Source organism: Anas acuta, chromosome 1 (genome assembly GCF_963932015.1).
Source record: "Anas acuta chromosome 1, bAnaAcu1.1, whole genome shotgun sequence".
In the NCBI taxonomy this organism is placed as follows: domain Eukaryota; kingdom Metazoa; phylum Chordata; class Aves; order Anseriformes; family Anatidae; genus Anas; species Anas acuta.
Window position 1 is genome coordinate 118,022,939 of NC_088979.1, and position 24,620 is coordinate 118,047,558.

Consider the following 24,620-nt stretch of genomic DNA (forward strand, 5'->3'; position numbering starts at 1 on the left):
TTGCTTCTGCTGACTGTGTAATGGGTTCACAATTATTAGCTGTGAGGAATGACAGATGGATGGACAGTGCAGTCATACAAGCCTCATTTCCTTAGGAAATCATGCTCTAAGACGAGGGGGGTCTATCACCCTACAGTGAATACAGTGGTACTAAATTGATCTGTAATTTAACTCAATTAGTTTCAGAGGACTTGTATTTGATTCTCTAGGAATCTCATTAAGTTTAATGATGATGGAATTTTTAAAATCTTCCACATGACTTAAAACTAGAATAGATACTTAATGAAGATTTACTTTGATAAGGAAAAAACTCTATTAGGGTGGTCATTAAGCAGCGTTCCTAGCCTGCACAATAGCAATTAACTGTAAAGATCTTTATATAGAGCTACTTACATATTCAAAATGATATAACTGTATGTATGCTTTATAATTGTATGTTAATTACTACTTGTAATACAGGAGCTAGCAAGGCTCTAATACCACAGGTTTCCATCATTCACTTAGTTTAAAAAAAATACTTTGGAGTCTACTCCTAGTGTTATATATTCTTGTGATACTGGAATTGCAACTAGCCTTGAACAATTTAACCAAATTACTAAAATCCCAATTTCCTCTGTCTCCCTCACTACGCATCTTTCAAAAACTAGCTACTGACTGATATTAAAAATATTTAAAAGTTGCATTTATTTTATCTTGACACTTTAAAATTTTAACTGTACCAAATGTATAACAAATACAAATTTCATTGCACATGATAGTACTTCTTTACTCAACAGATCTCATTACTTTTTTCAAGTTAGATATGTTTCATTGTATAACACTGAAAGAGGAACAGTATCATCATCATGCTACGCAATTTTCCGAATATAAAAAAATCCAACTTATGAATTGTACAATAAATGGTACCAAAAGCATTGAGAAACTATACATTTGGCATTCTCCAATGTTATTTCTAGAATCCCCATCGAAAGCAGAATCATACTCTACTGGAATAAAATCAAAGACAGATATTAATTTTGCCAAATCCTTGTGGTATTTCCATCCTAGGTATGCCTATGGTTACACTTTTGAGTGAGAAAAAGATAGTACAATATGATACATGAACCACACGTACTATGTGTATTTGGAGAAAAACACAAAACACTGAGAAGGAGCAATGCAGTTATTGCAAAATATACCTTAATAAACAAGCAATGTAACTCTTCTCCCAAATCGTTTGGGAAACCTCAGCTTTTGCTATAAAAGATCTATGATGCAATTAATTGAACTGGATTTTGGCCATATGCTGTAGTTTCATAGCAAACAGACCTAGTTCTGTTTGAAGGTGGCACAGTATGTATGTATTCAGAGTTGTTCTATAATCAGAGCTATAATTCTTCATATGATAGAAACAAGAGTTTGGGAGATCTTCATTTAGTGACTTACCCTAGGAGAGGGGATTTTGGCTTTTAGCTCTTTGTGAACATCCTCTGGAGACAAGATGTTGAAGGTAAAAATGTTTCCATCTTCACCACAGGTAATCAGAAACCTATCATCATAACTAGAACAGATCCCCCGGATCTGGCCATAATCATTGTCATGTACATTGAAGGACCAGTATTCCTTCAGGGTATTTGCTGAGAGGTCTTTATCCTGAAGAGCATAAACACGCAGTGCTCCATTCTTCATCCCACAGAACATCAATAGTCTGCTGGTACTGTCAAATAAGCAACCAGAATCAATAACAGAAGGTTACTTGCAACAAGTAAGGCCACAATTCAAAACACGATGCTTCTAAAGAGGAGCTAATCTAGCTGAATAAATGTAGACTTTCCAACTTTTGCTGTGTGTGTGCAAAGTATTTGGACCATTTAAAGTATGTTTGGGACTACTGCAGCCTTTTTCCCAGCTGTTTGCTCAGTAATGTTCCAGCATCTACTGGGTATTGCAGAACTGGTCTCAGCCCTCAGTTGGACAGTGTAAAAGACACCAAGTTTAGAGATAAAAAAAAAAAAGTTTTCCCTCCCCAATCCTTATCTACTAGGGATGGTGGCCAACTGGAATGCAGCCAGCTGTGGATTGAAGTCTGAACTAAACCTGCCTCCTTAGAAGCAGCTCGTGCCTAGTCTTACAGGAAACACTGGGAGACTGAAAATAGCTCACTCGTTTCATTTGTGCAGTTCACAGAATGTCCTGGGAAGCCTCTACTCTCTAGACAAGAGAGAAAGACTGATCTCTCCATGTTCTCCTCAAGGACTAATTGTGTCCCCTCTTTGCTAGCTAGTGAAGAGAACCAGTGGTCTGGTGATCATAATTTGCAACCCAATTAAAAGGACAGTGGAGACTTCTAATGGTTCTTCTGTAGATCTTCAAGCTAGGATGTGTGAGCCTTAATCAATACTGAATTAGAAATCAGACATTTTCATCTTGAAGGGCTTAGATATTCTGTCAGATACACTGTCCAGTTATGTTCATTATGAATTTTAAATGAAACTTGGTGCCTGAGGAACCATGGAGAGTACCTGCGTACTAGAACTGACCCACAATTAAAAAGGGACAAAGCAGTGTACCCTTCTCCTTTCCAAGTTCAGTATCATCAAGCTTTGTAACAAAGCTATCTGCTACACTAAACTGTTTTACCAGAACGAGATCCGGTGGATGGGATTGTTGTCAGTATCCTCAATAGGAATAACTTCAAAGGGTTCATCTTGCCTTTGTTCAGGGTCTTCTTGGTGCTGATTTGAAGAGAATTCACAATGATAGAGGAATCCTGAGTCATATCCACCCTGAAGAGAAGGACCATAAAGAAATGTTGACAAAAGAACACTGATGCAGCTGACCAGGTACATGCAATCTTCTAAATATTTTTTCCTTTCTTAAGGATCTACTGTGGGATAAGAAATGTTACTTCCGAACAATGAGAGATCCTATTTACCCATAGAGAAAATCTATAATGATCACTGGCAATACAACCCATCCTACCAATATGTCAAATTCTACCTTCTGCTAGTGAGGGGACAGGTTAGCCTTTGTGCCCAATTCAGGCATCACAAAGAATAGTATCTATTAGAAATTTACTGAGCAATCTGAGCTGGAGTGGCACTACTGATTTAATTCAAAAACATCACCGAAAACATCAGCTATGACAGAAAATCCATGTCCTAGAGATGGCAGGTTTCAAATGAGTTTTCTAAGACACCCAAATGTGAGGGGAAGGTTGCCACATCTTGCAATCCCATCAATATGAAATAAAAATTGATTTACCAAGGAAAGCCAAAATTTCCCTGGTGCTGAATAAAACCCACAGAGAATGGGACTGGGCTCCTCTGGTATGTAGAGAGGTGGCAATGGCTCTTCTTCAGGTTCCTCTTCAGGTTCTTCTTCTATGTCCTTTCCCATCTCCTGTTGCTGCTTTATCCATTCAAGCCTTGCTTTCTCCTTCTCCTGCTTTTTTTTCTCTCTCAGTGCAATCTCCTCTTCCAGCTGTTTAAACAAACAGTGAAACACAGAGACATGAAACTGACTGGAGGAGCCTAATAAATGCAATCCAAGAAGGTCCTGGCATTATATACACAGAATATCCAAAGAAATCTCTTTTTCTTCAACTAATTTCAGTGCTTCACCATCCTTACCATTAAATAGCTTTCCTTTCATTTATATAAAACATCCTTGTTGCAACTTATTAATTATTGTTCTATTCCCAAATGGGAAAAAAAAAAAAAGGAGGGGGACAATTAATATTCTTTCTCTCCGTAGAAGCCTTTTCTATTTTTTAAAAGAATTACAGTGTCTCCCAACAATGTTACCTGATTTGGACCAAAAAGCTAGTTCTTATTCAGAAATACATAGATCTCAATATCGAATGTTTGTTTTTCACATAAAAAACAATGCCCCTCTTAAGTTGTAACAGCATAAAAAAAATCAGAGATATATAACTGCCAAAAATTAAAAAAAGATATCATGTTTGCCTTAAGAGAGACCACATAGGTGTTTTATGACTGCTCAAAGGAATTTCCTACAGGGCTACCATCAACCACAAGAAACATACTTTTTCTGAAAATTACCGAAATGAAAGTATTTTAAAAACTAATGTGCTAACTTCACTTTCACTAACATTATCTTCTAATTCCAATAGAAATACACATCATGCTGACAGTTTTCTACTTGAATAAACAAACAGTAACTTGTAAATCTAAATGTTATAACACAACTACAGATGGACTCTATCTTGCCTTCCTCTCTAAGAAGTTTAGCAAAAATCACATGCTTTAATGCAGGGAGTAGAAACTTTTTTAGGTAGTTTTGTCCTCTGAACATGAAATTCCTCCGCAGGAGAGTACTTTACCTTGATTCGGGATTTAATGCTATAAAAATGAAAGTACTGTGTTGGCAGGTTTTTGATTTGGTAGGTGGATGCTGTATCCTGTTCCTCAGGGACAGGAGCAGGAACCTGGAGAACAAAGCCATTCTCACAAAGGATGAGCAGCATGCTCTCCACCTGTACAAAAACACATAAAATACAAGTATGGGGCAGGTGCACAAATGAAATTGGGAGAAAGGGAAAAAAGTCAGTACATGAACAGGCACATAACCAAGCTCCAGCCAGGCAGCATTAACTCTTAATTGTGCTGTCATTTAAGTGGACACTTTTAAATGGACATTAGAAATCGCTGAGCCTTTCCTATCCTGTGTATTGTGGGCAAAGTTAAGGAAATTGAAGTCCTTGCCATATACAAAACAGCTATCATTCTGACACCATCTAGCAGGGAAGCATCACAATGGTATTTTGGGAGTTTGGTTAAATTGAAGGCTAGATCTGACCCATAAGTTAGGAGGTGAGATTTTTATTTTGGAAATTACTTGAAAATTTGTATGTTTCTATATTACCTAAAACCCTTAATACGTTCAAGACTAGGCTGGGAATCTTGCCAGATGCTATTTACCTTTCAGTTTGTTTGTTTGGGTTTTTTAAATTTCTGCTACCTGTCAGGTCCCTTAAAATACCAAGTAAGGAAGAATAGCCAAGGTGAAGGTAATAATTTTTCAGTGTTTTGAGATTTTAAAAGGCAACTCTTTATGTAGTTTCAATTTTCATAAGCTATCTGGAGAACAGACAGAGTCTTATTTATCTGAACCGTCACTAAAAATGTGCAGAGGGGGTATATTAGAGTTGCTATGGAAACCTTAGCTAGGAATTATATGGTTCTTGTATAAAATTTCAGCCTTACAAACACATTCATTAGATTTATAGTCTTTAATTACCATGGTGCTCATTTTAAAGAGGGAAAAAAAAACCTCAGATGTTTTAATCATGTTTAGCCAGTGTTCATATCCAGCAGTGGAGACCTAATACTGATAAACACAATTACTAAGAGGAATCTGAAAAAATCAAACACACATTGTGTGATTTTTAGTAGTAGGGAGTATCTTGTCCTCAAGGAAAGGACCCAAAATGTAAATGTCAGATCAAGATCTGTCATTTCTATAGTAAGACAGAGTTCATATCAGCAAGAGTTATTTTGCCAGCACAGTTTTTATCTGTTCTCACAAACAAGTAATAGCTACAGTTTGCTGTTGTACACCATTTTAATGCATCCTGGTGGCCACTTTGTCAGTATTAAATACAAATAACTATCTCCTTCTAAATAAGATTACTGGACTGACTAAAAAAATCACAAGTTACTCTAACCTCATCAGACTTTTAAAATAAGTATTAGCAAGAATCTATTTGAATAACTCTGAACAACTTCAAATAGAGAACACAAGTTCTGAGAAGTACCCAAAAGTCTTCTGAAAGCTTTGTCTGCAATTGCCTGTTTTAACATCAGCAAGAGGCATAGGCAAAAATACTCAAGCAATGCTTTTGATGAAAAAAATGAAAAAAAAAAAAAAAAAAAGACATTCCAAAAGTTAAGGCACCTGTCAGCTCAAGGCAGCGACTCAAAACACTGACCAAAATTCTGTGGTTTACATGTTTCTGCTCTTGATTATCCAAAGTCCAAACTATGTCCAAATTAACTGAATCAGACATACAGCTACACACAATCTATCTGTCATTCTGAAGCAGCATGCAAAACAAAGCAGCAAAACATCTTTTGCAGTGTCTATAGAGAACATGGCTAGAGTGATAGATCCTTGTTTTCAATGGAAGCTCTTTCAAAATGACATTCTGACACTGTAGGGAAGGAAAAAACCAAACGTGTTACTCACATGAGAAGGTGGAGACCACTGTAATGCCTGCACAGGCCCGGGGACATGGATGAATCCAATTGGCTCATATTTGTCTTCAACAGCGAAAAAGAAAACTGTTTTGTCTTTACTCTGATGAAGAAAAGAGAAAAGAAAAAGAGATGATGACTGAATGAAAGCTGACCAAAAAATCTGTAGTACTGCATGAAACACATACTCAGATGTTTTGTGGCTAGACATGAGGACCTACAAGTGCCTTGGAACTTAGAATTGGATTTCCATACTGATTACAGTGGGAGGGGGAATAAAAATCCTGCTCATCTTCCTCCAGGGCTCTGACTGCACTCGTAGGCTTTAACCACTGTGATGTGCCTCTGCTGGCATCTCCATCCATGCATGTTGTGCCCATTGCCCCAGGAGCTCACCTAAACCTTGGGCCCAGGTCTTCAGCCCTGGCATAAGCTACGTCATAGGCATGCCTGTTTCCAGCCCGGTATCCTGCTGTTCCCAAGCAATACTCTGGATTTCCTCCTTTGATTTCTTACGTGTCTTGTTACTTTGCCTTTGACTCATGATTGCTGGACTGTTGGTGGAAGTGTTTGCTGTCACCAGCCCTGCTCTGCTCACCCAGCTCAGGCCCTGTGGGATTGTGCCCTGTGTTGGGGCACTGCCTTTGCTTGTGTTGAGGCCACCACAGTGGAGCAGCCCCACTGCTGCTGCTCCCAGAAAACCCTCATTTTAGGAACGGCTCTATGAAGTACTCCCTGAGTTCTTCTCTTCACCTTCTGCTTTCATTTATATTTCTTTCATCTCAGTATCGCATATATTTACAGTGCAATGCTGTCACGCACCTGCTTGTTACAGAGGTGATTTGTAAGACATGACAGCACAGGCTGATCTCAGATACTAAGAAAATCCAGAACTGGTGCACAAGATGAAGCACGGCAGCTTGAATTTTGCACTAAATGAAATACATGGCAATCAAGGAATATGAAACTGCAACTGAACTGCTCATGGCTGAAGGCCAGGTTTTAAAAAGAGACACCCCACTGACTAGAAGTCATTTCAAAGCCTAGCAGGCACACTGACAACCTGATCGGTCAATCATGCTGTCATGCAAACCAGTGTTGGGTAGCAGCTGAAGTGCTGCCAAGGTGGTGTACAAATGGACTTGCTTTTACTAAATCCAAGGTACTACTAAACTAATTCAAAAATAAGCCAAATGCATCTTCAAAATGGATTACAGAATTCATACTAAACAGTCTAGTAATTCACAGAATGATGGTATGGATTGCACGGTTGGTTTCCTTCATGCAACAAAGGTATGTGCAAACAGATCCATCTCTTCCCCCAGCACTACAGAGAACTACAAGAAATGATCAACAGCAATAATGGAAGCATAACTGCATTGTCAGTAACCAAACTTTGCCTATTTCTTTAAATAATCTCTACAGTTGTGGACTAATAAAAATAACCAAACGAAGTGATACATACCCCTGTGGCAAGGACATCTCCATTTTGTTCATAAGCCAAGGCTGTAACTGCAGAAGTATGAGGTTTGAAAGCTTGTTTCAGATTTATCTCTGTGTTACCTATATTGGTCCGTCCTCTGAGAGCAGCCAGTCCTTTGGGATCATAAATTTCAATTATGCGGACAACGCCATCTTCAAAGCCCACAGCAATTAGACCTCCTTTAGGATTTACCTTTGAGTGGAAGAAGGAAGAAGAAAAAATCACAACGTACATCAGTGAGTTTAGAATAAAAATCTGTGTCACGTCTTTTGGTGTTAAACTCTAACTCACCTTACACAAACACAGCATTAAAGCACAAAGAATGTTCCATACATGGGAAATCTTGTTTATCCTTTCTAATATGCTACCATAAAGGGAGGGGGAAGACTAGTGGTGGGAGGAGGTTGTTTTAATTTTTTATATATATATATATATATATTTTTTTTTTTTACTCATGACATGCCATTGGGACTGGCAGTGTCAGTGAGGATGTCTTTGCAATTTATGAGCAAAAGTCATTTCATACCGATATACATATATGTCACTATCTTCTTCTTAAGCAGAAGAGTTGGAAGTCAAAAAGGAATTATTATACTACACTGAATATAATATTTGATATTGAATGTGAGCACCATTTATGAAGAGATGAGGGCACAGATTTTGTGACATCCAACAGGATCCCAAGATCCTTCTCTGCAGAACTGCCTTCCAGCTGGTAGGCTCCCAAGCAGTACTCGTGTCTGTGGTATTCCTCCCCAGATGCAGGACTTTGCATTTTCCCTTGTTGAACTTCATGAGATTCCTCTCAGCCTGAATCCTCAGCCTGTCCAGATTCCTCCAAATGGCAGTACAGCTATCTGGTCTATCTATATCTCGCCACTCCTTTCCAGTTTTGTATCATCCACAAACATACTGGCACTCTGTCCCAGAATCCAGGTCATTAATGAGGAGCATTGGTCCCTGTAACGACCCCTGGGGTACACAACTAGAGACTTGCTTCTAACTGGACTTTGTGCTGCTGATCACTACTTTCCGGGGCCTGGCCATTGAGGCAGTTTACAATCCATGTCACTGTTCACTTACCTAACCTGCAGTTTGCCAGCTTGCCTATGAGGATGTAACAGGATACAGGTGTTTCAAAATATGTGGGACAAAATTTTCTTGGCACAAATTTTCAAATACATTCAAGCACTTTAAACTACGGTTAAGTATTTAATGGGATTTTAAAAGAAGCTAGCTAGACTAAGTACTTCTGATTTTTTTCAGCCTATGCTTAGTACCAACTTTTGTAAAACTGATCTGAAACAGTTTTGTAATGTACACTTTATTGTGCTGATCAGCTTACCTCTTGAACATACAGGTCATCACCTAATAGCATCCCTGCAGGTCTGCATGACAAGAATTATAGTCACAAGACTATAATGATGACTACCCTTGCCTTGGAAATTCAAGTAAAGCACTTTCCTCCATAAATTTACTTACAACGAAGCTGCCAGGCTTGCTATGTTTCCTTAAGAACATAACTAGATGCTATTTTAATTAAAATTAGCAAATATGTCTAGAACTGATAGACCCCACACTCTACAAATGATCAGTTCTGGTGACATTTTTTTATGATTAATCTCCAAATGTTTGTGGATTGTCTGTGCTGTCATTTTGAAATGTGTTAACTAACTCATTTTAATTGACAATTACTTGGCTTGGATTAAATAGAAGCTGTTAGCCTATAAACTATCATTTCTTCCTGGACTGCATACAGAGATCTGATTTTAAAATCTCACGAAGACACAAAGTTGGATACATGACAATCCACAGTAAAGCCAAACTGTGCATATATATACTATATACACACATACTACTACAAAAGCTTATGCACACATACTACTAGAGTAAATTCCAACACGGTCTAAACAGTAACTTATTTAAGGTTTTGTATTCTGAGCATCTTTCTTTATGCTTGCAGGCTCTTTATGATTTTTTCTTAACACACAAACAAAAACTTACAACACGAGGTGCCCACGTCAGTGCTGTTCCTCCTTGTTTAAACTGAATTTCACTCAGCTGCCTGTTGCTGATGAAATCATAGATACGCAATGACCCTGTGTGGAAAGGAAACAATAGGGATTTATTTCTTGCAGTGCCGTTTCCATTTTAAGATTCATGGTAAAACGTCTACATGCATTTATTTGAATGAAAAGCAGAATGGAAAGTTATTAATTTTTCTCTTTGAGTACCAAACATCCATCTGGAAAGACATTCCTGGTGGTTACAGAGTACCACAGCTATCATGGTGCTCATCAACAAAACATAAGCTTTCTTCACTCTTCAGCTTACGCACTCCCATGAGTTGTCATGGCTGAGGGGTGTAATAAGAAGTCCCATGCTGACCACCATGTGCAGTTTTTGAGTAATCACAGAACTGTGGCCTACTCTAAGGGAAATTTGTACTGTCAACAGAGGAAAAGAAGATATGCTACGAAGCGGAATAGCATAAGGAACAAACTATTTAAATAGATGAAAATGGGAGATTGTCCAAAAAAATCAATTTTCAAAGGTGAAATTAACAGATTGGTAGATATATACATTGGTCTGCATAAAGTTCCATTCCAGATGGCATATATCCTAACTATCATTTGCTCAACTGGTACAAATTTGTCTTCAGGCTAGAGGTGCATATATATTGTATAACACAGGCAAATTACAAGATATGGCTGACAAGAATTGAGTTAAAGACCTTGTAGCATTTTCTGAGCAGCATGAACGACATTGTTAATGTTCTGGCCTGTGGTTCTTTCAAACCATGGTAAAGCTAACAGTAAGAAGCCTAAATAGCTGTATTTATATAAGTTAAACTAATCTCTGTAATTACACATTAGCTGTTGTTGAGAGCAAGATAGTTATTGCATTTTCTAAGAAACCCACAAATATTAATTCATAATGACTTACACAATACTAGAAATGTATGTAATTCCTTATAAAATAAAGATCCCAACACTTATCAATCCAGAAACTTCAATACAAATGCTGTTATTCAATACAAATGTCATCTTTCCAGCTGTTCCTTCAAATCAAAACAGAATTTACAAAGCTTCCCATTAAAAACTTCTCTCTTTAATATCCCAGGCTTATAAGATTAAGCATTCCCAGTGTATTATTCCAAAACTTTGATGATTTGTCTTAACTGTAAAAGAACTGATCCAAGAATAACAGTTGATGGTAAATCAACTGGTAAATCAAAAAAAAAAAAAAAGTCTTTTCAAAAGCAAATACACAACTTCAGTTCAAAACAGAATAGTTCCAAAACCAAGCATCGTTGCTCTGCAAAAACAGCGATGACAGTGGTATCAGAGGAAAGGAATTACTTACGATCGAGAGCAGTGGTGGCCATAAGGTATGTCACAGGAGAGACACTCACAGCCTCAATCCTTCCAGAGTGAAAGGTATACAGGCACTCTGGATCACGGGTCTGCAGTGCAAAACAGAAAACCAGAAATTCTGCTATGTGCTGGAGTTGCATTTATTACCAGCTGTACCTTTGGCAGGCATGAATTCCTTGTTTTAAAAATCAAATGTTCATGAGAAGATCATGAATGAATTAGTATAGGAACATTAAGCTGTTTCAAAATCCCATCATTTTCTATGTGTAAATAAGGGGAAATACAGGAAAACCACTTTCATTAAGTGGTTTCAGACCTGAAATGAGTATTTTCAATACAGAGTTATTGCTCTAAAGGCAAAGAAAATGCTCCCAGTCCTAGGCTTATACTGCCTTGGAGATCTTTTCATCATCCAAGGAATTCTAGTACTTGTCATTTATCTTTTACTTTAGTTTTTATACCATGTTTTATACATCTCTTTTTACCACAAAATTCTTGGAACATTATTTGTGTGTTAGCCCAGAACTTAATTCCAATCAATGAGAAAATTCCAATTTACTTCAACGTATTCTGGAATAAAAACTAAATGCCTGTATTTTACCTTTGTCATTTCTTTCTTCATCAAAAACATCTCCAGGAGTAATACTAGTAGCCAGCTGGATAAAACATATCAAGTGTACTTCATCTTCTCCTTTTTTTTCCCTAGTTCTTCATGTCATTTACAGGCAACAGTAATGACTGTCTCAAATACACCTAACTAGATAGGGTATGTAAGTACTCCTTGAACTCAATTCCTGCACTCATATAACTTCTATTTCCAGTTTATGAAAATAAAATTCCTTTAAGATAAATTTTAGTTGCCAAATTCAAATTAAGGAAGCAAAAATCAATAATTACTTTTGATAATCCTGCACAATCATTATTGTCAATAATGTTATGAAAATATCTTTTTAAAGAAGATCTTATCAATGCTAAAATTTCCAGCTTGCAACTTCACTAAGCACAAACTTCATTGTAGATGAATCCCATATAGTTAAATGAAGTAACTGCAAAGGAATTGAAATAAATCCAAAGAAAAATGAACTTACCATATTTGAAAAAGTCAAATCCAGCTTCCAGATTGTGCCATTGGCATCCTGAAGAAGCAAAACCAAAACATGTAACCTGAATATTTTCAAACTCAACATGGAAGTAAAATTGCCCACAAGGACTCCTCAAAAGTTCCTCCATGATTATCACTGTGATATGGAAATGACTGAAGGTAGTGCTATTGGTCCTATCAGTCCTATCCATCAGTTCAGGAGAATAGAACTCTGATAATAGATTTTGACATTCTCCTACTCTTACGCAGCTCTGGCTCTGCAAGTCATAATCTCACATGTTACCGAGTTCAAAATCTACAGAAAAGAGATATGCTGACCTGTAAGGTACTCCTGCTATAACTAAGCATTACTTCTCTCATTCTGTGTTTCTCCACAGGGCTGTATGTACTTGAGTGCATCTTACCTGAGCATACCAAATGGGCTGTCCATTGTCATGAACTTTTGACATGAAATTCAGACTGACGTTCTTGCCAACCTGAAGTTCATTCATAGGTTCCACCTCCAATAACCCTGTGTCATCCACAGAATCAGCAGCATCTATTGCCTCAAAGTTCCACACCTTCATGGAATGAAAAAAAAAATTAGAAAGAAAAAAAAAAAAGAGACTGGGTTTTTATCAGGTCAGAGCATGTTTTCATATACAATTGAAATGGAAATCCAAAATAATAAGAAACCAGGGGAGGGTAGAATCTATAGGTGAAGATGAAACCTGGCACGTATGCCTCACTGTTCTGAATCTAACCTGAAACAGGAATCAGCAAATATCATCTCATACAATTGGGTGCAATGCAAAATATATGCAAAAGTTCCCTCTCCAATTCTGATATAACAGTAGATTAAATACAGCCCTGGCACTGGCAGAACTATACATGGCAACGTCAGAGCTACAGAAATTAAATATCTCACAGCTCTAAGCATTGCTCATACTGAGGCAGCACGGAAGAAAGAATGGGAAATCCAACAAATCCATGTTCTTCTCTGTGGTATAAGTCAGTTGGCACCTTGGAATCAGGTGAATTTTCCTAATGGGCTAAGATTAATTTATGAAATACAACGACAAAAACAGGGTGTTTGGAACCTTCTGTTGTCTAGAATAGCTTCCTGATGACTATCTGGGTCTATAAAACATGAGCAGAAAACACATCTTCCCTTAAAGAGCAAGTAAACAAGATAGCAAAATCCTTGACAATTGACAGATGAGATCAGAAACTGGTATAGATACACAAACCATTTTGACCTTAATTTATAGAATTGTGTGTTAACTTCAGGATGCCCGATGCTTTTTCTTTTGATTGTTCCTCTATTTCATTGCATGGATCTCAGAGATAAAACGAAATAGAAATTAACTAATAACTTTAATAACCTCAGTACTAAAATAATCAGAAAATTTATTTCAAGTATTGCCATAGTTTATCATTTGAAATAACACCAATGTATTACTAGGTCTGAAAATTATAAAGATTAACCAAAACAACATATGAAAAAAGAGTGTTAGAATGCAGGGAAGACCAAAGCTTTTAGAGAATCACTAAATTATTTTGATTTATTTTAGTAGAAGGTGATTTTTTTTTTTAACCACTGTGAAACAGAAAAGGTTGTGTAAACAATACTTGAATCAAGTATTTACATTGGAGAAATGTCTGACTTTTTTTTTTTTTTTAGAACAGAATACATTCTCATAAAGCAACTGTAATGGAAAATTGCCCCTATAAATGAGCTCCACCTCCTGACCAAAAATGTGCACACCTAAAGGCAGAGCAAAAGAACTCACCCGAATAAAGCCATCTTGCCCAACAGTGGTAAGTTCTCCTTCGTCCAAAACTAACTGGGTGATAGGTCCACTATGACAAGGCTTGTGTCCAGCTCGACAGAGCTCTACTTTGATGAGGCCCCCTTCCCAAAGCAGCAAGTTGCCCCACTCAGCCCCTGAGATAACCTTCAATGCAAAGGAAGAGAAGCACTTAAGCACCTGCACTTAACCATACAGAAATATATCCAAAAATATGATTAACATTTGTGGCTTCCTTGTACGAAAGCATTAAATTAATAGCAACGTACAGATATTTCCAAGAGAAGGTGTAAAGGGAGACACGATTCACCTTTTTAGGAATATGACATCATTTACATGCACTGAAATGGTTGAGATTAGGGCTAACACACTTTTTATTTCTGTACATTAAGGTTTTCACTACCCCATTAGAGAAGCCCCAGCTCTAAGCCAACAGAGATCTTTTGTCTGGGAACTACAATAGTAACCGTACTTTTCAATTATTACAATGCAAGCATTTTCTTTGGCAAATTAATGTCAATATTAGCTTATCAGAGCAGTGCACTGAGGGTCTAATTCATATCACTTAGAAGCAAATAGTAATTCTCCAACTAACTCAGTAGACTTTATATCAAAACCTGAGAGGGAACATAAAATCAATTAAACTTGTTCTGACTTACCTTGCCATCAGGTAGCTCCACATACCCTATAATGTCAGTCACTGATGTTTTTCCAAACCTGCCCAAAGCTCCTTGCAACTTGAGACCACTGAATGTGAGAGCCATCTTCCAGAACCTGAGTATAGAAAACACATTCCTCTCTGATACAAGGCTTCCCAGACATGCTCTTTACTTTCTCAGACATTATAATAATCTTACCAGGGATGTCATTTTATGATGTTCATTTATTATTCTTTTTCACAGGAGACCTTGGGTTTTTCTTTTTAAAATGAGATAAAACTTTGTAACCTCACAAACTTTTCCATATCCTACCTCTATGAAAAACGAGGTAGGAGGATTTGGCATGGATAGAATGAAGACTACGCTGTTATTTAAAATAAGTAAGTGTAACACCCATAGCTATATCCTTCCTTATACAACCAATGCATGTAATTATAATAATGTCTATTATAGCCTTGCTATCTCCACTGTATGATGTTCAACTTTGTAAATCCAAGGGACTAAGTCCCTTGCTAAATTTCATACAAGTACCACCATGAACTGGGGCATGACTGTAAAATCTCAGTGAGCAAAAACTTTTATCGTAGATCTTCAAAAGCTATTCCTATTTATTTTATAAATAGGAATTTTATATATTCCTATTTTAAAAATAGGAATATTTATTTTATAAATAGGAATAGCTTTGAAGATCTATGATAAAGTTTGAAGCTCTCATTTATTTTTTTATTAGAAAAGAATCCATGAATTTACCAAAGGAGGCAGTATGTGGAAGTATATCTTTCATAAAGTTCAGTGTGAGTTTTTGGTGGTATCAGTGGCTTAAAGAACTTTCTTGTTTTTGTAATTGCAATAGGTAAAATAACATTCACTGCTGGTGCACGTTTGCTAACAATACATTCCTGCTAGTCACCATCTAGACGTTATGACTTTAGAGTTGATACGTATTAATCATAATTGGCAAACGTACCTGATGTGTCCTACTCCCACTGTAGTTAGCTGTTCCTCATTATCAGGAGAAAATGTGACCCTGTAAACATCCTGTGAAAAAGCTTTTGACCTTAACACAATCTTTTCTTGTTTCCAGTCCCAGATAGTCAACATGTAGTCAGGGCTGCTTCCAATACTGGCCAGCAAAGTGCCAGCACGGTTGAAATCGCCAAAGACATAGGCTTTCTCTGTTCCACCTGAAGAAACATACAAGCCCCAATCCACACATGCATGGAAAAGAGGAAAAAAACAATAGGAAAATATGTTTAAAAGGAGCTCAGTGTTCACTGCAGATTTTTTTTTTCCCTACTACTTAATAGTTCTCAGTTGGCTATTTCTACTGAATAAAGGCTTTCTCCAGTCCAATAATGAAAAAGCTGGAAACCAGTGTTTCCTATTCTGCTGGGAAGTACAAAAGGGTTGTAATTCTTTCTAAACTTAAAGTGGACCACTACTCCATCTGCTGGGATCTATAAACACTGGCCCATTTGTGTAAAATGAAAATAGTACTTTTTACACTACCTCGTAGAATTCTGTAGGGCCTCAGTGAAGGATAGTCGTAGATGATGAGGTTTGGTTTCTCTCCTTTTTCTCCTACTGCGAAGTACTGCTTAGTAGGGTGTGCCTTGAAAAAAACAAAAGTCCTGTTGCATGTTGTAATGACATCTTTGTCTTTATTCTGACAGTTAAGTCATTGTATTTGCTCACACATTAGTCAAAAGATATTGCTTTAAATACCAGGTTGCATTTTTCTGTATGTTTGTCCTGAACAACTGCCAATCTATTACTCAATACCAGAATAAAGTCACTATACAAACACAATGGTAAAACCATTATGCACACAAAATGGAATTATTGTGCATATACTGCAGAATCATGACAAACTGTGAAACTGTACAATAATCTCCTTTATTATACATCCTTTTGCTATTTCTACCTCACTCAACCCACTGGCTGCTTGTACCATGTGCATCATTTGGGTCAGCAGCCATCTACGTGGAAAGCCACAGAAAAGCCAACCTGAATTATGTTGTTCTGAAGATAGATGTACCTTAATTCTCAATGAAAGGTTGCTTACAATGGAGCAGAACAATCTGAGGCTGGTATCCTGAAAGCCTTGCTCATACGGAATACAACATGCTCACACGGAATACAACTGAGAGATGGCAGAGCTGTTCACAGGGAAAGGTCCCACAAAACCAGAGAAAACATTTGAGATTCAGGCTTTTCATTGGAGTTTACCAGAGTGAAACAAGGTACTTCTTCTCTTCATTTATCTAGGTACTTAATTTTCTAAATTTTAACTGCAGGCAAGACACTAAATTAGTATCAGCCGTGAACAGGAGAAGTTCAAGTATTCAAGAAAAAAAGTTGATGAGACAAAATATTAAAATAAGAAAGTATGAATGCAATAGGGGCTAAAATGAATCCTAGCTGGTACATGTCAGTCCTTTAGGGTACCTGGACCTGAGACAGGTACACAGATATTTGTGCTCTGCCAATCATACTGACAGGCTGAGTAGCTTGCACTGCATGGTCCACACATCCCTTTAATCCATACCATTTTCTTATGTATATGTGCAACTACAGAATATCCCATCAAGCAACCAAGAGACCATGCCACTTTACAGAGAGGGACTAGAATCCTAAAACAAGAAAAGAAAAAGAAAAAAAAAAGCCATACCGTTATAAACCCAATTCCACCTCCACTGCTGCTCCGGAGATAACTTTGAGATTCAGTTTTCAGGTCCAGGAGCACTACCTGGTTGCCTGCTATATATAGCAGTGTTCGGCTGTCCATCGCCATCAGGTTTACGCTTCTTTTGCAGTCATATCCAAAAGAATGTCTGAGAAGAATATAATAAGGAAAAGCTTTGACATTGGCTATCTAGAAAAGCTTACTAAGTGGACAGAAATGCCTAAATCAAAACTGAGAGGAATACTTAGCCTGGTGACTAAAAGGCTGATGGCAATAGTTTTCTTCAATATACAGTGAAGGTAAACTATATCAAGTCTCTGTAACTGAGGGCAAGGCAGAAGTGTAGACCTTCTAAAACCTGTGATCCATCCTTCCATCTCCATTACAGGGTACACTTTTTGCCTCTGCTGGACGATTTGGGGCTGCAAGGAATTCATATTCTACCAGTTCAGCAATCCATTTTCAAGCAAAGTATAATAAATGTGCATCAGATTACTCGTAACAATTCTACAGTTGAGAGTTCAAACCAAGGAGCTACTCAGGCTCACTTCTTTGATGTCTACAGGCAGTTGTAGAGAAGGGGAAATTCAGTCTTCAACAGCAACTTCTCTGTGTCTGCAGAGAAACCCACCACCACTTGTGAAAGTCACATATCATATCCAGTTTGACTGTACCTAGCAAAGAACTTATTATAGCTCTCAATTGATTGGCATCACTTCCTTCATTCCATCAGCTTAGGTCTTTTAAGCAGCAAGCTACAAATCTACATAGTTTCTTCTGCACTTCTTCCTTAGCAGTTCTGTGAAGAAATATGAGGTACACAGCTGTGTACTCACCCCAGCTGCTTGGGGAACAACAGTATATAAAGGCAGAGCTTTGCTGGGGATATTCTTACCTAGTTCTCTGCCTAATCACATTACCTTGACTGATCTAGTCCTATGGTATTCCTTACTAAAGTAATAATTATGCCTACTAAGTAATATTTATGAGGTCTAGACAATGTTGAAGATTAAACTCATCCAGGACCATGACCGGTCAGGATTCCTAACTGTTTCAACCAAAGGTATCCTACGAACACCACACAGGGTACTCCATATTATACAATTTTAAAAACACATATTAAGAAATCCTTAGCTTTAAATCTGCACAATTTTACTCTACAGAAAGGATACGCAAGAGTAAGAAGGTTAATTGGTATCCCAGAGTCTTCAGTGACAAATGGCCGTGAATGTACATCTTCACTGTTATAGAAGAAAGTTTCCGATATTTTCTTTTCTATCTTCTCAGGGCCTTTTTCTGCCTCTGGGGCTACTTCAGTACTATCTTCTTCTTCCAAATCATCTGCTGCATGTCAAAAGTGGGAATATAAAGAAAATTTATACTCGGCATAGATCAGCATAGCTGAAAATGGGGGCATTTTGTCTTAGTGACAACCTGTCCTGAACAGCCTATAGCAAGCCCTCACTCCAGCTTTTAAACACTTCACTGTAAATAATCAAATCTGAAGAACTTACAGGAAAAAAAAATAAAAAGATTGAGAATTTTTTTAAAAAACATAGGTTTTAGTACTGAAGTAGTTCAGCTTTCTTTGGTGCGTAGGTCTCTGCTTTAGAAACCAAATAGTATTGCAAATATCTCTTTTCAGCAGCTACTGAATGTACACAATCATAGAAAACTAGTAAAAGCACATACTCTGCTTTTTTCACATACAGCAGACCACTATAAGATATCATTGTCCCAGAAAATGCATACTTGATAAAAGTGCATTCAAGTTAGGTACCTCAGACTGAATTCCTATTACCTATTTTGCAAGCTTTTAATCTTATCTAATTTCTTTTCTCACCCAACAGAGGTGTCAGATACCAGCAAGGGGAAGGAATAAAATGAAGTACATGAGGTAAGCCAAAGAAAATGAGCAGTGAAACTCAGCTGCAATGTGATGGCACCGGTCTGAGATGCTGTTTATAACAACAGCATCCAAAGGAAAACTAGAAAGCAGTGGGATATTTAAGTTTAAGCCAACATCTCTTCAGTGGAAAGCAGTACCCACCAATGCTCTCTGTGTCTGATACCCCTTCCTCCACATCTTCCTCCTGTTCCTCTGCAGGTGGTGACTCCTTTGGAAGACTAGTTCTGCTTTCTTCTGCAAAAGAAAATTGGGATCATTGTCTCTTGGGTATGAATTCATTTGACTAATTTAATACAGTTCTATAGTAGTAAAAATTAAAAAAAAAAAATTCCCTTCTATCCAAAAATGGACTTCCTGCTGTTTAGCATCAAGCATAGGCAGAAGCTTGCTTTCAGATAACTGTATTTGAAAACTTAGGAGGAGGTAGGAAGGAAACACATCCCATAACAGGAAAAAGGTATAATAGAAAGATCAAACAAATGCCAAAGTAACATGCCAACGTAAGCATCAAAAATCTTTCAAAGATCCACAGGAGACTCACTACTGGATGCTGTGACCCATGCTATCTAAATCTAGCGTGTTAGATGACATGCAGGGTGGACTAAAATAGACACTGGACAGAAGCAGCTGTAGGTTCACTACTGGAATCACTGTATAACAGCAGAAAATACTCACGCACACCACTGGAATCTGCCTGTGTACCTTCTGCTGGCTTCTCATCTGCTCCCTCCTGTTCACCTGGAGATGACATGTCTTCTTTACCTGGTGGCAGTAAAGAGGAATTGCTAGTATTTTTGCCTTCATCTGCCAGGTAGACTATTTTCATTTCCTCTCAAATGCTCTGAGATTCCCAAATATAATTGTGTTCTGTCTGTATACTACAAATATGAATAATCCTAGGATTTGTCCTACTTTACAGGGTGAATTTGTTGTTTCAGTTTTTAAACCTCTGGGCTCTGTGTACATGGCTACAGACAGACTTTCATCTAAATACTGTGTAACAAGGGAAACAAGAGAGATTCACACATTTTTGGGCTTCTATTTAGGGTACTGGGGTGAGATTTGTTTCTGAGAGAACAAAGCTGTTCTTCCACCTGTCTGGTAGACTTCATAAAAATATCAGTAGACAGATATTCTGGGATCATCAGACATCTTGAATGGAGAAGCAGGAGAGATGAATCCTTAAAAGACTTTCTTCAAAACATTCTATACTGAGTTAATAAAATTAACACAATTAAAAAAAAATAAATAAACTGCTTAACTAACTCCCTCCATCAATTCTTCAGCTTTCAGACTATTACTTTCAGAGTGTTTCCCTAGTTACCCCTGTCCTCTGGGGTGGGAAAATTGGAATTTTTCAAACACAAACCAAGCACGTTGATCATTTACATAAATTTCTCTGAAAGAAGCCAAAGAAGATAAATGTTGTGTTTATTCTAAATTTGTTCACTTTTTGATTTCAAATATGGTCTCTGTTACAAAACAAACAAACAAACAAAAACTTAAAATGAACATGGGAGCAATTTTGTACAAATACTACAGCTGTAAAATATGATCAGAATTCAGGAAATTCATTAGTTGAATGAAAAGAAATCTAAATATTTAGAATAGCCAGAATGAAAGTGAATTTCTTTGTACGTGTGAGTTGGACTTCAATAGCAAGAGAAAGTCCCTAAAAATGCATTTCCCGTTTCTGGCATTGAGTCAGAAGCCATTTGAAGAAAAAAGATCTTTTGAGGCGTCTCAGTCTTTTCACGTATTTCATGAAAAACAAAGTGTCCAAACATAATGCCACCCTCCAGAAAGACAGTGAAGGCAAAGAAATATTGCAGATGTGTTATTCATGTCACTACATGGTCAACCCACCCTACACAATCTTCATCCGAAGGCTCTGAAGCTTTTCCAGAGTCTGACTTTGCTGCATAATTTCATTTAAGATTTAAAATGAGCTTTTACGCCTCGGGAATGCTGAGAAAGACTTGAAAATAGCCATGCAGAAAGTTTTAAATTCAGAAAACAAATCAAAAGAGAACAATTCGAATATATCTCCAAACATTTAAATGAAATTCAGGAGTTTTTAGTGAACTAGTAGAACTGGTATCATTGCAGTTGAAGGAATAGTTTCACACTAGTTGCATAAATACATGGTGGAGTGTTCAGAGACCTGGATTCTCACTCCAAACCCTGTAACGATGTGAACAATTTGCAGCAGCAGTTTCACCTTTGGCTGTCTCGCTTATCTCTTGTGAAAAATGAGATAATAACACTTACCCTTCTTAGCAAAGTGTTTTGATATCCATAGAGAAAAGTGCTATAACATTTCAAATTATTGTAACTAATTAGCAATCATTTATCTTCTAAAAATTAAGACTAGGAGTAGTTTTCATTATAAATTAATTCAACTCTGGAAAATGCTTTAGGCTGAAAGAGGGTCTGAACATTTCTGCCTGCATCGATATCTGGGTTCCAGTCATAGAAAGCTACTGCAGTGTTCACTGTGCATGTTACTGTGATGGCATTCAAACATGGTGCCAATAATAATAATTTAATTTGATTTTAAGACTGTGGGGATGTCCACTTTTGTTGCAGATTCTGGGTTTCATGGATTGACTGATCCAAGAAAACTTCCATGCACATTCACTGTGACAAAGGCATGCATCTCTCTGAATGCTGATTTTCTTTTCCTGTATATTTTTTACATGAAAGTTTTCCTAAATAGCCTAGAAATAAGGCTTTTCATACTGAAAACCGAGATAGTGGAAAGTAAAGCTACTATGACAGTTCTAGCGGGGAAAAAACAGGCTGGTAATCAGAAATTTTTGTCAACGCTAATCGTACAGTATGCCTGACCACAATGCTTTTATTTTTTCTCTTCCAGTCCTAGTAATTCAACAAACAGACTTAGAATGCTGTACCAGATCCACATCAGTTCTACTGCCTTGCTTTCTGACAACTCACTCAGGAGTGAATTCAGGTTTTCTTTGATTCAGTGGCCAGTGCGACAAACTGTGAACTCAGGCAATTTAAGGGAAAATGAAGTTTTGCTGTTCTCTTGGCTACGTTCTCAAAAGCCGTAGATCACCTCAGAATGGAGAAATACGTGCATTCAGGTATGTTCTCTCAGGTATTTCAAAACTAAGATGGCTCGTTGGCAATCTTGCTGCCACACAGAATCCTTACACACAGAAGCTTCTTCACAAATTCTCGGTTAACTTGGACATTAAGAGAACTCTCTTTTCTGGCAACTGTTTCATTTATGCCTTTATTCATCATGAAGGAACTCAGCTGATCCTAGGACTCTGTTTCCCTTTATTGATTCCAGTCCTGACTCCTTTTAGCACAGTACTATAAGCTTCATGGGCTGGCCACTGCTGTCTTTCTGGCCTGGAGGAAACACTGACCTAAGGATTGAAATGCTCTGCTATCGTGAGAGTTGTCTGCCATGGGGAATTACTTTTCATCTGTCCCAGGCTAAAGCGTCTTCCTCAAGTCTAGCTCTGCTTTGGAAATGTCAGATTTCTCCCTGTCTGTCAAATCATGCTTGTTTAACTCAAGATATAGTTCTCTCAGCAATTTTTTCTGCCTCTTCCTTTATTTTTTATTTTTTTTTAAATGAAAATCACCACACTATTCAACAACTAAGAATTCCTTTTAGCCTTCAGACCACATCACAGCACATCAGCACTTTACTGGGCCAATGATAGGAATGTGTGCAAACAACAGAGTTTTTCAAAGCTTAACTTCACTCAAAAAGAAATTAAAATCTTTACAGTGCTCATATACACAAATGTATGAGGCTTTAGCTATCCAGTCCCGTCGGTGTGTCACTATGTGTCTGCATTACCAGAAATTTACTATTAAGAGTCAGTGCCAGGCAACCAACCCAAAATCCCAAGGAAATCATTTTTCATAATAGAGCAGTGCTGTCTCTTATAATACGAGGCTTGAGATGAGACTAACAGACAACACCAATTCCTGCAGCAATTAAGGTGAAGCATATAAAATATTTACTAGCCAGAGACTGAGGCAGCAAGGACAGGGCTGCAACGAAGGATTGAGACACATCACCTTTATTACAGCCTCGTTATCTCTTCTGATACCCAACAGAGAGAGAAAAGAAGGGGACGGGAGAGACCTGCTTAGAGCCAGGCTGTTGTTGCGGATATTCAAAGCATTTTCCTACGCAATGGGAGAAATCAAACCAAACGCTGATGTCCAGCCCGGCGACTAACCCAGCCCTTTGCAGGATCACGAGTCTATGAGAGCCTGCCCCTGCGAATAAAGGTTAGTTACTGGTTTCCTATTAAAGGAAAACACGGAGCGAGCGGTATCACCGCGGCTACTCATTAACTAGGGCACAGCCATAAAAACGAGCTGCAGCGGGCAGTAAAACTAACTGCCCCTTCACACCCAGACAGGCAAAACCAACACAGCCCACCACTCTTCAGCAGCAGGGGGTCGCCCACGCCCGCTGCAGAGCTCCCCTCGTGTTTTACTGCCGGGATTTTGGGGCCGGGGGCTGCCCTCAGGGCGGGGGGGTGCCCACAGGGCAGGGGGGGCCCCTGACGGGCCCAGCCCCGCCGCCCCCTACCTGGGGCCGGCTCCAGCGCGGCGTCCGCGGTCTCCAGGCAACGGCCCCGGCGGCGCGCGGAGCACCATGGGAGATGTAGTTCGGGGGGCGGCGAGGGTGGCTCCGCTCCCACCATGTTTTAGAGAGGGGTTTGTGTGGGTTTGGGGCTTTTTTTGGAAAGGAAGATACCTTTCAGGCAGCCTTTTCAAAAAATAAGCGGAAAACCTACTTGACTCCCCAAACTTTGCGCGTTTTCAAATATTTCCTGAAGTATTCGCATGCACGAACGCGGTTGAAATGAGGCGAGCTTTACAGCGCAGGGCTGCCTTCCTACCTGCTCCTGCTCCCACACGGTGGTCGGTGTTCCTGAAGACAGCAAAGCACATACAAAAATCTGTATCGAGGTCTCCATCCGTATCCAGTCATCCCATGGATAATGGTGGCTTGAGTTCTGCCCCATGGCTGCCATCAGGAGGGGTGCTGCTTGGCGTGGTGCGGGTGCAGTGCCCTCAGGAGTCATCCCACACCTGTGTAAAGTGCCTTGTGGGCACAGTTCAGCTCAGCACTCAACCCCGTCCTCGCCATCTCCTCCAGAAACAACAGCCACTAAAGGTGTGACCCCAACAATGGCCCTACTAGAGCCACTAAGAAGCCAAAACCACACCAACACTCCCCAGCACCCCACAGCTCCCACATGCTGAAATGCTCCTGGGCACAGGTGGGAGCCCTTCCACACCAGATTTCCTCTCACAGTCGTTTCTGGGGAAGAAATCCGCAAACGCAGAGCTCCAGGAGCAAAATGCCTCCACCTGAGCTCCAGGAGAGCAGCCACCTGCCACCTCCCGCT

The 24,620-nt window shown here is 38.6% G+C and overlaps 1 protein-coding gene across 1 annotated transcript in view; it reads right to left on the reverse strand.

The window, feature by feature from the left end:
* Positions 1-24,496, reverse strand: part of CFAP44 (cilia and flagella associated protein 44) — a 42,121-nt gene extending 17,625 nt beyond the window's left edge. Inside the window, exons 1-19 of the mRNA XM_068696811.1 lie at positions 24,108-24,496; positions 19,879-19,965; positions 19,345-19,437; positions 18,467-18,638; positions 17,280-17,442; positions 16,118-16,220; positions 15,576-15,792; positions 14,609-14,723; positions 13,932-14,096; positions 12,564-12,719; positions 12,146-12,193; positions 11,047-11,146; positions 9,685-9,779; positions 7,663-7,872; positions 6,190-6,300; positions 4,325-4,477; positions 3,244-3,462; positions 2,620-2,765; positions 1,426-1,696 (exon numbers count right to left, since the gene is read on the reverse strand). Of these exons, the coding sequence (XP_068552912.1) occupies positions 1,426-1,696; positions 2,620-2,765; positions 3,244-3,462; positions 4,325-4,477; positions 6,190-6,300; positions 7,663-7,872; positions 9,685-9,779; positions 11,047-11,146; positions 12,146-12,193; positions 12,564-12,719; positions 13,932-14,096; positions 14,609-14,723; positions 15,576-15,792; positions 16,118-16,220; positions 17,280-17,442; positions 18,467-18,638; positions 19,345-19,437; positions 19,879-19,965; positions 24,108-24,159 (2,676 nt within the window). The 5' untranslated portion in view covers positions 24,160-24,496. The remainder of the gene's footprint in view (positions 1-1,425; positions 1,697-2,619; positions 2,766-3,243; positions 3,463-4,324; positions 4,478-6,189; positions 6,301-7,662; positions 7,873-9,684; positions 9,780-11,046; positions 11,147-12,145; positions 12,194-12,563; positions 12,720-13,931; positions 14,097-14,608; positions 14,724-15,575; positions 15,793-16,117; positions 16,221-17,279; positions 17,443-18,466; positions 18,639-19,344; positions 19,438-19,878; positions 19,966-24,107) is intronic.
* Between the last annotated feature and the right edge of the window lie 124 nt (positions 24,497-24,620).